Below are 14473 nucleotides of genomic sequence, written 5' to 3' on the forward strand. Positions count from 1 at the left end.
ATTATTTAAATTGCACTGATGTTGCTGGTGGGGTTTGGACCTGAAATGACTTGGCTTCCTATTCCATGTGTTCCCTTAGGTAACTTTTATTTTAAAAGGGGGCTAGTCAACAAGTTTGCTTTTAGAGGGAGAATTCTAATCAGTTTACATTGAGAATGAGTTAAAACTACAAGAAATTCACTTGGGGATTCCTTGCATCGGCACTTCTTTTCCTCTGAAATATATAAAAGTTTAGGTGCTGTGAGGTCTCAGAACGACATGTACTTGAACCTCGAGGGCCTGCATAGTATGTTTGTGTTGCTGGTCATCCCAGGAATTCGACAGACTTTGCTTTTCCTCAGAGCGGTGACCAAGTCCAGGCATGTTTGAAGAAGTAGGGGCATGTTTCTTGCTAAAGTTTCTTGGGAGAAGGTGAGATGAAGGAAGTATGAAAAATTAAGTATCCCATTTTGTAATCTTTTGGCATGTACAAGGTGTGGGTATCTGGACCACGGTGGTGGGCCTTCTGTGGTTTTGTGGGTAAATGCAGGCAGAGATGCTTCCTGGCCAGTTAAACTTGGGCATCAGTGACCCCGGGCCTGAGTGTTGTGTAGAATGGGCAGAGGGCCCAGATCCTGGCTGTTTTAATCCCATCTGTGCCTCCTCGAAAGGCAATTACTTCCCCTGCACTGTGGACATTGGACATCCTTGCCGGATCATGATCCGGAGGAGGAAATGGTAGATCATTAATATTCCTTCCATTCCTTAATGACAGAGTCCATCTTCCAGTGTTAACAATTACCGTGTTAGAGGTTCTGAAGGGTTTAGGATCATAGAATTTTACTTTTAACTTTTTGTTCTTGAAATATTCTAATGTACAAAAGTAGAAGGCGTCCCGTGTACCTGTCACTCGATTTCAACAATGAACAACTAGCTCATGGCCCGTCTTGCTTCATCTGTCTCCTTCCACACTCTCTCCACTCGGTTTCTGTCACCATAGGTTAGTTTTGTCTTGAACTTAATATGCATGGGATTAGACCGTATGTGCTCTTTGGGGTCCGACTTCCTTAGCTCAGGGTGATGTCTGAGAGATGCGCCCGTATTGTCACAGACACCTCAGGTGGTTTCCCCTTTCTCCTCACCTGTAGAGGACTTGCAGGCTGAGCCTTTCGGTGCCCTGTCGTTCAGGTGCCCGCGTCTCAGCCCCTGCCGGTCCTCGTCGCCAGCTCATCCTGAGCCCATGCCGTCTGGCTCTCTCAGGGAACCCCCGTCTCTGCATCTTCACTCGCTCCCTAGATGCTCAACACTCCTCCTGTGTTTTTGAAAATGCCCAGATGACAGCCATCTCTGAAAACAATCCTCCTCCGAAAAACTGCCGTTCAATTCCTTGTCCTGACCACGCCGCCACATTTCCCTAAATACTCGCCCACACTCCCCGCCGAATTTCCTGAAGTAATAGTTCTCTTCAACCCCTTATCATTTGACCTCCCTGCACTTCACACTGTGGAGGCCACCCGCTCAGAAGTCCCCCAAGAAGCCCTACCCACCAAGTCCCACGAGCTGTGCTTGCTCTCACCTCCTTCCCTTGCCCCTGTAAAGTGACTGTTATCTGCTCCTCCTCCTGGTTTTGCGAATAACAATTACTGGAATTTTTTTTTTTTTTAATCATAAAAGTATCACATGTGGTTGAGAGCACAGACTGGAGCCAGGCTGCCGGGACAGGAGCGCCGGCTCCCTGCTTGCCTTCGCTCTGACCTTGGCCATGTTCGAAGCTTCTGCTGCCCTCGCATCCTTTATTCCTAAATTGGAAAACAGTTGTAACAACCTCATAGCATCATTCTGAGGATTAAATGAGTTAATATCTGTAAACTCTTAGAACAGTGCTTGGCAGTTGTAAGTACTATATAAGTATTAGCTATTAAGACTGAAAAGAAATCAAAATTTAGAAACTGTTGGGATGCATAAAAACATAAATCCCCTAAAATTTTCACCACCCAGCAAGAGCTACATTTTGGAGTATAATCTAACAAAATGTTTTCTGGGTAAAATATATTTTTAACTAAACATAATCTACATGGCACTCACTCTTGCCCTTTCTCCCCAAATTCCCTCTCTTACCCTAGCTTTTGTGACAGAGTTGCTTTGTCCCATCAAAAATGCTTAGCCCCTCGGGGCACAGTGGAACTGTACCTTGGATATGTTCTTATGTTCTTTGGAAATCATTCTCTCACTTCAAATAACATCGTTTGTCCCCAAAACCAGTGAGCCCTTCGAGGGCAGGAATTTAGTCTCTGCGTCTCCGATCATTCCACTTCCTCTTCAGCCCCAGCAAGCTGCGGACATGGGGCTGCAGGCAGGTGCTGTGTGCTGTGATGGCTGGGAGCACGGGGCAGCTTTCAGCCCCGCACTTACTCATGACTCACTAGGTGTCCTTGAGAGCTTCAGTTTCCTTATTTGGAAAGTGGGTTAATAATACCTTCACCATGATCTTCAGAATATAATGTTAATTAAAATAAAAAACAGGGTACAGAGCAATACATATAGCATGCTCTCGTATTTTTTAACAGTTTTATTAATTTTTAGAGAGAGAGCCCGGCCAGTGTGGCTCAGTGGTTGAGTGTCAACCCATGCAATGCACCAAGAGGTCACCGGTTCGATTCCCGGTCAGGGCACATGCCCAGGTTGTGGGCCTGATCCCCAGTGGGGAGCATGCAGGAGGTAGCCAATTGATGTTCTCTCTCATCGATGTTTCTCTCTCTCTCCCTCTTCTTTCCTCTCTCTCTAAAATCAATAAACAAAAAAATTTAAAAATTTTTAGAGAGAAAGGGAGAGGGAGAAAGAGATAGAAACATCAATGAGAGAGAACATCAATTGGCTACCTCCTGCATGCTCCCCACTGGGGATCAGGCCCACAACCTGGGCATGTGCCCTGACCGGGAATCGAACCGGTGACCTCTTGGTGCATTGCATGGGTTGACACTCAACCACTGAGCCACACTGGCCGGGCTGCTCTCGTATTTTTTGAAGTCAGATATAAGAATAATCATGTATGGGATGTCTTCCGAAAAAAGTACAGGAAACTGATAGGTGATTCCCCTCGGGAAGTCTAGAGTAGGACAGTGAGTTTTATTTATACCCTTTAGAACTGTTTACAGTTTTTACCATATGCATATATTCTTTTAAAATTTGAAAACTAGTTAATGAAGTAATAGTAAAATTTTTTCAGGTATATTATGAAGAGTAAATTAAATAACTTTGTATAAACTCCTAACACAGTGCCTGACACAGAAAAAGCACCCTGTAAAGGTTAGCTTTGGTTTTCAATGTTAAATAGTTGTTGCATTCATCAGATTCATTTATTCACTCGTGAATAAACAAACGAGACATCCAGCTAGCCTCAGTTAGCCATGCAGATATGAGCAAATTCTTTCTCAGCTAGCCTTGCTACTCTGGGTAGAGAGGAAAGCATGTTTGTAAAGGTCATTCTCAGTGTTGACTGTAAACACATGTCTCTGCATGGCTGGGTCCTGGCCCAGCATACCACACAAGGGGCTGGCTTCTGCACCTCTGCAGGTCACCGTCAGAGAGCTGCTCCCCCAGGCCCACCTCCACCTGGAGGAAAACCTGTTTAGGGCACAGTATGGGGGTGCAAAGCAGCATTGCCCTTGGAATCTGGATGCCACACATGTGGCCAGGCTGTGTTGGAGGTAAAAGTTCACAGCACCAGCAACTGGCCTTAATCAAATGCATGAGAGTCCTAAGGCCTCCACCCCAGCTTCTTGGGTATAGGAAGGATATCAAGCAGGTGGGTAACCTTTGGCTTGGAACACTTAGTATTTGCAGGATACTTGTGGGAAGGTGAACAGGGTGTATCCTGTTTCTAAGAAAACAAACACTGTGTATATAAACACCCCAGGGTGAGAGGTTCGAACTGGCTGATGTGTTGGTTGCTACACTGCATGTCCTAATCTAACCACATATTGATGGGGGCCTCATTCTCTGCATTAGTCAATATGAGAGAGAGAATGGCATGGAGTAACCCACTGGCCTGGTTAGGGGCATGGCTTTGAAGTAGGAAGGATCTGGGTTTGAATCCTCTTTCTACCATTTATTAGCTGTCTGATCTTATGCCAATTATTTAACCTTCCTGAACTTCAATGGATATGATAAATCCAACCTCTATGGTTGCAGATAATATTAAAGGAACTAATATCTGTAGAGGGTACTTGATAAAGTAGCTGGCACACATTAAGTAATGAGTAAATGCAATTACTATACTATTATTATTGAGCTAAACTTCCCACAGTTTAGTGGGAGGAGAGTATTCATACACAGTCAGTTATATAACAATAAGCGTTAAATAACATACAATTAAGCACCGAAATAAATGGTGTTATGGACCCTTTTGAGAGCGTGATGATAGCTATAAACCATCACGTTGGAAAGAATAGAATAGGCACCCACACTGGATTTTGCATACAGTTTTAGGAAATTCATGCACAAACCACCACCCACTCTTCTCATGCATGGGCCAGCCCCTTGGAGGTCCTTGAACATATAGCAGGAATTCACAAAGGGAATTAACCACTATAAGCAAAAGTAGTTAGGGAGGCCTTCCTGGAAGTGGTTACAATGTGAACTAAGGCCTAAAAGAAGCGAGAATTTATTTATTTGTTTATTTATTTTTTATCCTCACCCGAGGACATTTTTCCATTTTTTGTTCAGGTAGAGTGGGAGGGAGAGAGAGGAACAGAGAGAGAGAGAAACATCGATGTGAAAGGAACACATCGAGTGGCTGCCACCCGCACGACCAACCAGGGCCGGGGACAAACTGCAACCAAGGTACGTGCCCTTAGCGGGAACCGAACCCGGGTCTCTCCAGACCGCAGGCCTACGCTCTAACCACTGAGCCAAACCGGCCAGGGCAGAAGCAAGAATTTAAATAGCCAAGAGAAGCAGACAGAGACTTGCAGGTGGGACTTGTAAACGCAGCCCACAAAGCCAAGGAATGGGGTGACAGCCCCCTGACACACTCCAGCAGTATGTATAGCAACAGAGGTATGGGGCCAGGCCTCGGCTCAGACCTCAGCCAGGCAGCTTGCTGTTTGACACTAGGCACATACTTAACTTCTCTGTACCTCAGTTTGTTCGTTTGTAATGGGGATGAAAATCGAACCCACATCATAGGGCCAGTGTGAGGATTCAGTGGGATATTGTCTTGACAGTGATTGGCACATAGTCTGGTGTCTGGCATATAGTAAGCTCCATGTAGTAACACGCTGCTTTTATGAGTAGGATTTGTATTATGGTGGCAGAAATATTAGAGAGGATTTGGACTGCAAAGCCAAGCCCTATGGACTTTTCCTGGGGGTTCCAGGGAATCGTTTTTTTGAGACAGGGAACTAAACTGGAAGTGCTACTATATCTGAGCATCGTGGCCAAGAGGGATTGGATTGGAGAAGAGCCTGGTAAAACAGAAGCCAGGAGAATGGGCAAAAATAGAAATGGGAGTTGTCAAAGAAAGAATCAAGAGAATTTGGAAAGTACCAGGGTCTGAGGTTGCACATCTAATTAGGCAGTCCCTAGAAGTGACGATCGAGCACTTGAAATGTGGCTAGTCCAAATCCAAATCAACTTCTTTTTTTTTAAATGTGGCCTCTACAAAATTTAAAACCCCACATTTCTGTTGGACAGCACTTGGTCTAAGGGCTCAGAAGGAGGGCAGAGGAAAAAAATGCCTCAATGCCAGAACAGCGGTGGTGTCACTCACCGAGAAAGGGACACCCGAAAGGTTGGGGCCAGGCAGTGATGTTTGGGTGAAGGCGTGTTGTGTTTGAAGCAGCTGTGCACCGTTGGGGTGTCCATTTGAATAAGCTTTCATTTAGACATTGGAATGAGGGTAAAGGGTCAGCACTGTATGCAGAGCAGAGTGCACTGGTCACAGCTCAAGTCATAAGGGTAGAGGTAGAGCATCATCTACCGTAACTGAGGGCCAGTGTGGGTCAAGCAGGTGCTAAGTAATTTTCATATGTTCTCTCATTTCCTCCTGGTAACAACCCTGTGAGGTAGGCACTATTATTATTCCTTCCCGTTTTATAGACAAGGGAACTGAAAATCCGAGAACTGAGGTCGTAAGTGACGAGCCAGGATTTGAATTGATTCTGATGGTAAAGCCCTTGCTCACTCTGCCACACCAGACCTGCACTGCTGAGCCCCTAGGAAAGCAAGTCAGAAGGAGAAACAAGACCTTGGCAAGGTGGTCAGTGCACAGGCGAGGACAGGGGAGTCTGTGTCACTGAAGCCAGGGAGGCAACAGTTTCCAGAGGATGGAGCTGTTAAGAAAACAAAGTTGGACTTTTGTAGCAAATAGTTATGTTAAATGATAAGAGTCTTTTCAAACTGAAGGAATCTTAATCCTGTAAGGTAAGGTTATTTTAAAAAATTAGACTTTTCCTGGGCTTGTTCAGAGCTTTGAAAGGGTAAGCATTGATAGGAAGGGGCATTCTTTTGACAGCTTATGTTCTAAAACCCAGGCAGAAATAAACATGGGTGGAACTAAGTGACGGAGACTCTGATCATCATTATCATTGTTTCTCATGACGACCAGTATCAGAATCACAGAGGAAGTTTTTAAATGCAGATTCTTGGGCCGTGCCCCAGGCCTACTGAATCGGACTTTTTAACAGGTGCCCCAAGTGTTCTAGATGCAGTGTACGCGGTGGAGTCAGGAACTCGCTGCTCAGGCTCGGCAGCTCTCTCCTCTGGATTTATTACCCGCGATTGGCTCATCCTCATGGTTCCCTGCCAGGTTTGCTAAAGATGGGAGGAGGAGGGGATCATCCTGTTCTTTAGCAATAGTCTCACCTGGAATCTGGGGCAGTTCTCCTTTCAAATAAGAACAACCCATTCTTCTCGCTTAGGTCTTCTCCCGAGGCCGCTTACCTCCGCTCTCGGTACTGTCTTTGCTACTGGGATGAACAGCAGGCCCTACAAGGAGCCCATGGCTTCTGCCCAGTGTTCCTGACTCACACTTGCCCCTGCTTTCTCCCCGTTCCTTCCTTGTACCCTTGATGTCCGGGGAGGCAGTATGGAGTGGTGATTAAGAGATGACCTTGACAGTCAGGTGGCCCGGAGTCCCTGCTCCGCTACGGAAATCAGTGTCATCTTTGGCAAGACTTTTTGACCATTCTGTGCTCTGTCTGTAAAATAGAAATGATAAAAGAATTCATCTCTAAGGGGATTAAATTAAATGACTCATGGAATTGACTTACCTGGCACATACTAAATACTTAATAAATGATGGTAGTTACCCATTTTTATCATTACAACAGCAACTTTATTATCGTCATCATCGTTATTCAGGGACATGTGCCCTGGATAGTGGGTAAAATCCACTGATCAAGGATACCAGATAAGGACTGCAGAAGGGTTTGCAAGTATGAAAGCACACAGCTTTAGAGGCTGAGCTCTGCTGAGGTCTTGAGAGAGGGCTGCTCTCATTCTTTTTCATTCTGCTGATTCTGAGCCTCTATAGACTTCTCTCAGAAGTCCTCCCCGTTCCAACCACGTTCCCCACCGCTGCATGCAGACTCTCCTCCTCCTCCTCTCTCATTTTCCTCCCCCACAGGCATTTTGTTCTTTTTGCTCATTGCTATCAGAACTGGACAGGAGCAGGGTACCACAGGTCACAGGTTCAACCTCCCTTGGCCTCATGGCCTGTGGTCTTTGGCTGGGGAGAAGGAGAAAAGTAATTTTATCTTACCTCTCTCTCTTTTCAAGCCTTAGCGCTTAGTATGTTCAGTAACAATGGCCTGATACTCATAGAAATCATACCTGATCTGTGTAAGTTATTTACAGATCACAAAACATACACGAACAATTGTGTATCAGTCGGGATTCGACTACAGCAAACAGAAAGTGCTCTTGGCAAAGTAGCAGAATGGGCTTTAATTCAGGGGGTGGGGTGCTTGCATAATCAGTGGAACGCCTGGAGGAGCAGGCTCTTGACAGAGCCCTCAGGACCAATTTCCAGACTTCATGCAGAACTGCCCCAGGGCCAGGCAGGAAGTGAAGAGTTGGGAGGCTGCTGCAGCCACATAGCCTCTTAGCACCATATTGCTAGTGACTGGACACCGGATGTCACCACCTCCACAAAGAGCAACTTGCCCACCACCCTGCTTGCCAGCAGAAATGAGCCAACAGCAAGCAAGTGGCCTTCTCTCTTCTGTCATCCAGAGCTCCAGTTGCCATAACAGAGCCACAGACTGAGCGGCTTAAACAACAGAAATGAATATTCTGTGTTTTGGAAGGTAGAAGTCTGTGAATAAGGTGTGGGCAGGGTTGGTTTCTTCTGAGGCCTCTCTGGCTCGTAAATGGCTTTCTTCTCCCTGTGTCTTCACATGGTCCTCTCTGTGCCCATCTGTGTCTGCATTCCCTCTTCATATGAGGACACTGGTCATATTGGATTAGGGCCTACTCTAACAATCTCATTTTAAGTTAATCACCTCCTTAAAGACGCTCTCTCCAAATACAGTCCATTCTGAGTGTCGGGGGGTTAAGATTTCAATATGTGGGCGGGGGTGGGCACGGTTCAGCGGATGCCACCAGGTGACGAGGTGTTTTACTCTCCGTCCCTGAGCTCAGCAGGGCCCCCAGGAGGAGGGCAGGCGGCTGCCCAGCGCCAGCCGCCAGGGGCTGCAGTGTTCAGAGCACTTCCCATGAGCTGTGATCAGAGGGTGCACATACTTAGTGCTCAGCCAGAGTGCTCTTTATATTTACTACACTCACATGCTTATTTTATCTGATGTTCTTAACAGTCCTTTGACATACGAAAGTGTTATTATCCCCCATTTTTCCCATGAGAAAATTGAGGCTTAGAGAGGTGACAAGGCCTTCCCAGGGCCCCAAAGGCTAGGAAGTGGCAGGGGCAGGAGTGAGCACAAATCCCCTGGCCCAACCCTTGAGTCCGCCTGGAACCGAATATCCGAGGCAGCATAAAGCAAGGCGGGTCACAAGGTCAGAGAGAGGGCCCAGCGAGGGCACCAGCAAATGTTAAAGGGGCAGCCACTACTCAGATCCAGCCTGGTTTGTAAGATTTCTGATTTTTCCAGAAATCTTTCATTCTTTTAAAGTGAACTATCCCCATTTTTTCCAAATGTTGACAGTCACTTTAAAATACACAGATACTATTGAGTGAACCCTTTGTGGGGCCCAACCAAACACATCTGCAGGGTGGTTTCAGTCCATAGGCTCTGACAAAATAATAAGTGTTCATGAAAATAGAAAAACTTCTTAAGGGCCTGACTCTGCGCTCCCCACACTTCCTGCCATACCAGATGTTGCTACCTGGTCATATGACCTTGGAATTCTCCTTTTATGTCTGAATGTTTCTCTCGTGTCTCACCATATACATGGTTTCTGTCTTGTTAACAAGCCCAGGGACCCACATTTACTAAGCATGTGTGTACGGGGTACCTCACAGATAGGCACTCTCATCTGTCCTCCAACTGCCCTACAAGATAGGTATTGTGCTCCCTTTAGCCAATGAGGGGACAGACAGGAGCTGGAGTAATTCCTGATAGTTGAAGGCGAGATCAGAGGGTAAGTGGCAGCCTGTGTGTTTTTGTTTGTTTTTGCTTGCTCTTTTGTAACAGCCACGAGGGGTGTGTTTACTCATGAGTGTTGGCTTCACTCCAGTGATTCAATTACTGGCCAGGCCATGATGACTTGTGATGCAGATCCTGGGGCTTCCTGGTGGCTTCCTTCCAGAGTGTGCTCTGGGATACTCTTCCCACCTCCACCCTTCTCGCCCTGCTCCAGGTCTCTCTAGAGCAGTGGTTCTCAGCCTTCCTAATGCTGCGACCCTTTAATACAGTTCCTCATGTTGTGGTGACCCCCAACCATAAAATTATTTTTGTTACTACTTCATAACTATAATTTTGCTACTATTATGAATCGCCATCGGAAAGGGTCGTTTGACCCCCAAAGGGGTCGCAACCCACCCGTTGAGAACCGCTGGTCTAGACAAAGATGAAAATGCCCATATTTCCTTAATGGGACGTTTTATTCCTAGGACTTTCTAGGACCCTGAGAATTCAGATGAACAACAGCACTAAAACCAATGCAAATGAGCTGAAGAGCTAAATTACAACCCAGTTTATTGGAATCTGTTAGCCACATGCAAAAATGAAAACAAGGCTGCTGGGGGTAGCCTTGGCCTTCCCGGGTGGGATAGGGCTCTGGTGGCTCAAGGTCTCCAGGTGCTGACCTCGGTCCTTGCCTAGTAGCAGCAACAAGAACATTCCTGGTTAGCGTGTGGATGGGAGAGGGGAGGCCTGTCCTCCAGGGCATCAGACAGACAAACAGATACCTTCTGCACCAGAAGAGGTATTGCACAAACACGAGGCAGTCAGCAAGCTCGTAAGTCTAGGTCATGGAGCGTCAAGGTCACCCTTAGCTGAGAACTCCATGGACCGCAGTGATGACCTGAGTATCTGTGAACCAAATCAGTTGGAATTGCATCCTTTTCTTGGTACAGTGGGAAGTGTGGCTTCTGGGGTGAAAAGACGTAAAGCTAGGTTAACTTGGAGCAAGTTTTTAAAGCTCTGTTGTCTCATCTATAAAACAAGGATGAAATAGCAATATGCCTTTAGGAATTACAGCGAGGCTTCATGGACGAATGCAGACGAAAGCACCCTGTGCAGTCTGAGGTTCCGTACAAATAGCAGGTATTGTTTGCCTTGGAAGCTATTCTTGGAATAAGAATAAAACACACTCTTCATCCACCAACAAACAGCCAGACATCTTTGCCATTAAGGGAAGACCAAAGAAAACCCTCTGCCGGTGCAGAGATGTTTGTTTCCCCACCTCTCACTGGGATTCTGCCCCAGCCCAGCTGTTGAGATGCTGAGCAGCAGCTGCGGGTTGGGAGGAAACCCTCAGCAAGACCCTGTACACACCTCCCCCGCCTCCAGAGTCAGACCGCAGTGGCCCTCCTTGCACAGACACGGGGCAACTCAACTTCTTAAGTTGAAACAACATCATTTTGATTGGATTTCTCCACAGGAAGAATGTTATAATAAGATTATATTATTTGAAAAGAGAAGTTATGTTTGAGTTGGGAGCCCAAGAGAGGTTGGCACACTACCTGAAGCAGAGGCCAGGCTGTCTAGGTGACAGGGAAGGCTCTCTGGCAGGGGGCAGGGGGCAGCAGACATCGGAATAGGGGGAAGCTGCAAGAAGCCAAGCTTGAGAGTGTGCACTGGGACTTGCTGTTTTGAATCAGGACTATAATAGAGTCAGGAAGTAACAGACTTCTCCATGTACTAGATGCAGTTTCTCGCCAACTTGAGGGGCCTACCCAAGCATTTTATAAATGGAGCCCGACTGTGGACTATTTGCTTCTGGCCCTCCCTGCAGGTGGGAGCAGTGGCGGCCGGCCTGGTGCTTGGGAGCTGTGCTGCAGAGGCAGGGAAGTTTGCTCAGGCCTTGGAAACCTCATGCCCTGAAGGTCGAGAAGAAGAGAATGCTTGGCATTATTCTCATGCAAAGGAAGCATTTAGAAAGTCCTTAGGGTGCAGCCTGGAAACCACAGGCTGCTCAGAAAGGGTGTCATGTTCACTTTCTGGAGGCTGGGGGGCCAATCCTCAGAACCAGGGCCAGCTGGCAGGGGAGCCCAGTTTAATGTGCTACAGAGAACAAAATATGGAAGCAGCATGCTGTGAATCAGGGCACTTCATACTTTTCACAGTGAGCTTGCCTTTGCCTGGGTCCCATTTCAAAGGCTCTCTTACTAAGCTCTTGCCTGGGAGCACAGAAATGGGCTGGCCAGGCCACTGGGTGTGAGCAGAAGCCCTGGGAAGACATCCTAAGCCTGCTTTGGGTGGGGCAGGATGACTGGAGAAGCTGAGGCAGAGGCAGCTGGGTCAGGCAGTGCACTGAAAGGAGGCCACCCTGCCCTGCCCTGCCCCAGGACTCCTCCCCGTTTCCTGCACTGCCCAAGCTTCCTTGTTTTAGGGGAGTCCTTTGTTGGATGTCACGAGCCATTTCATTCTGTCCTGACACTAGAGCGTAGCAGGATTGCCTAGCGATGTTCAAGAAAAGGGCTAATGCCCATAGCCCACCCAGACTCAGTCAGTCAAAGCCCTGGAGGCTCCCTGACCAGGGGAAGCAGACAGGTACCCGGGGAATTTCAGTTCACTATGCTGGGTGTGACCCCCGAGGATAAACGTAATAGCAGCTGCTGTTTATAGAGTGCCTTGGTCCTGTGCTAAACACTGGGTATCAGCATATTAAATCCTCAAAAACAACAGTATCCTCACGTTGCAAACGAGAAAGTTTGGGCTCATGGAGGTTAAGTAACCTGTTTCAGTAACCAGCATCATCCAGCTAGTATGTAAAAGAGGCAGGGTCCCAACCCAGGAATGTGAAGCTTGCTGATTAGGCTGGACTTTCCAAGTACTGCACGCAGTTAAAAAGAGTTTTATTTGTGCATTTGACCCAAAGCTGCCTTTGACTTCAGAGGGTGCCAGCCCTCCCCAAGTCCTTTAACTCAGCCGTTGGGAGCATTCTAGGCGTGGAACTCGGGTGGATGCTGTGGAGCCTGTGTCTTGGCAGCCTTGCCTGGCCTAAGCCTCTGTGGCAGACATGCTTGGGTGCAGCTGCGGCCCCTCTGCAAAGTTGAGACAGCCTGGGGTTGCTGCCGGCGCCAAGGTGTCCAAAGACTTTGCTCAGCCCTTGCATAGCACCCAGGAGGCACACCTACCACCCTGCTCCTGTGAGTCATACAACTGCCACGCTGCTGCCAGCTCTGCCGTTTCCCCCAGTTGCCACCAGGCTGAAGGAGCACTTAGCCATGAACGGCAGGGCTCTTCCGCAGCCTGCCTTCCCCTTAGAATGTGCCACCGCACAACCCGGTGTGTGGACGCTCCAGGTCCAGGAGGTCTCCTTTGACTTTCACTTGGTGGCTGGGGGAAGAGAGGAGGAGCGGAGCGGAGAATCCAAGGGCTCAGGCCAGACAGGAGCCTCAACCCGTGAACATGAGGTGGGTCCAGGATTAGAACTACCCTGGCTGCCAAGATGAGGCCAGAGAGGTCAAAGGAGGGAGTGATTAGGTTTCATTAAATATGTCAGGCTTTTAGGCTCACCAGTGGATCCCATTTGACATTTGCCGTGGATCTGTCATTGAGAATCTTCTAGCTGAAAGGTTTCTACACTTTTCTTGAATAAAGACTTCCTTATCTGCCTAACCGACATTCTCCCAACTATTGCAAATCCTGATAGCACCTAAAAATGCACCCTTTGTGCTGACTTCTCCAGAGGCATTGTCTTTGGCCATTTTCTGTTGCCAGACTTGCATCCGTGTAGCTGTTGGGTAGGAGCGCCGAAATGAAATAACACCGACCCTTCTGTTCAAGTGCACAGCAGTAGTAGTAGTGGCCTGGGCAACGTGGCCTCTGGTTGCACATGCTCATGTTTGCTGGAGGCCCCCTGACTACTGCAAATGTTTGTGTATATTTGTTTCCCTTCAGAAAATCCTAGAACAGGCTACTTTGTGCTGGATGTGAGGTGCAATGATTAAACTACCAACTAGCACTGCATTTCTGCAGACCGAAGATTGATGAAGGTGCTCAGATGGGTAACACGCTTAGACACCTAGGCCACCACACATTGCCGAGGGCTGTTTTAATTACCTCCTAGAAGTTGTGGGAGAACACATCCTTTTCCCCTAAGGTAACGGAAAGCAGTAAAAATGTTTAAACAACTTAAAGTTGACTGCTACTCACCTTTTAAAAAATGATCTTCAGATTTCAGGTAAAAACAATAACTGAAGATGTCAAGCAAAACAGCAAGCACCAACAACCTCACCCAGGCAAGGAGGACCGTGCAGCAGTTAAGGCTAGAAGCCTCCATTGAAAGAATAAAGGTGAGATGGTTTGATGGGATTAGATGCATTTCACTGATCAGTCCCCTCACTCTCCAAAGGCCACATTTCAGAGAAGGGAGTGCTACTTCATGCAGCTTGGTGCTGGGATTTCCCTAGAGCAAGCTGAGAATCTTAGAATCTTACCTTTCATTTCTGTCTAGCACAGGCCTCATTTCAAAAGCACTGGGGAGCCAAAGTGTCTGAGTTAGCCTCTCTACTTGGACCTGTCTTCCCTGAACGAACACAGTCAAGTCCTGTGATCGCTGTGTTTTACACTGGGACAGCATTCCTCGTCATCCCTCTGGAATGTATTAAGTGTTCTGGATTTATCAGTGCAGCTGAGGTAGGCCTGCACAACAACTCAGCACTCAGGGTCTCCTTTTTAGGAGAATGCAGCTTTTTAAATGTGTGGCCTTGAGTACCATGTTCTGCACCCAGGGTAAGGAATGTCAGCCCTCGTTGAGATCTGGAAGAAACTGGAAGGTGTGTGTTAGGTCACCTGCCTTTGGAGTCTTTTCCCCCAAAATCCCAAGAAAGGACAAGGCAGCGAGTGTCGTGGAATGTTGTGAG

The 14473-nt window shown here is 47.4% G+C and overlaps 1 protein-coding gene across 4 annotated transcripts in view; it reads left to right on the forward strand.

The window, feature by feature from the left end:
* Window positions 1–14473, forward strand: part of GNG12 (G protein subunit gamma 12) — a 118826-nt gene that overhangs the window by 102656 nt on the left and 1697 nt on the right. For all 4 annotated transcript variants that reach the window (XM_036256756.1, XM_036256757.1, XM_036256759.1 and 1 more), the window contains exon 3: window positions 13785–13903. In XM_036256756.1, coding sequence (XP_036112649.1) covers window positions 13811–13903 — 93 coding nt within the window. In that variant the 5' untranslated portion in view covers window positions 13785–13810. The remainder of the gene's footprint in view (window positions 1–13784; window positions 13904–14473) is intronic.

Source organism: Molossus molossus, unplaced genomic scaffold (genome assembly GCF_014108415.1).
Source record: "Molossus molossus isolate mMolMol1 unplaced genomic scaffold, mMolMol1.p scaffold_m16_p_12, whole genome shotgun sequence".
NCBI lineage: Eukaryota > Metazoa > Chordata > Mammalia > Chiroptera > Molossidae > Molossus > Molossus molossus.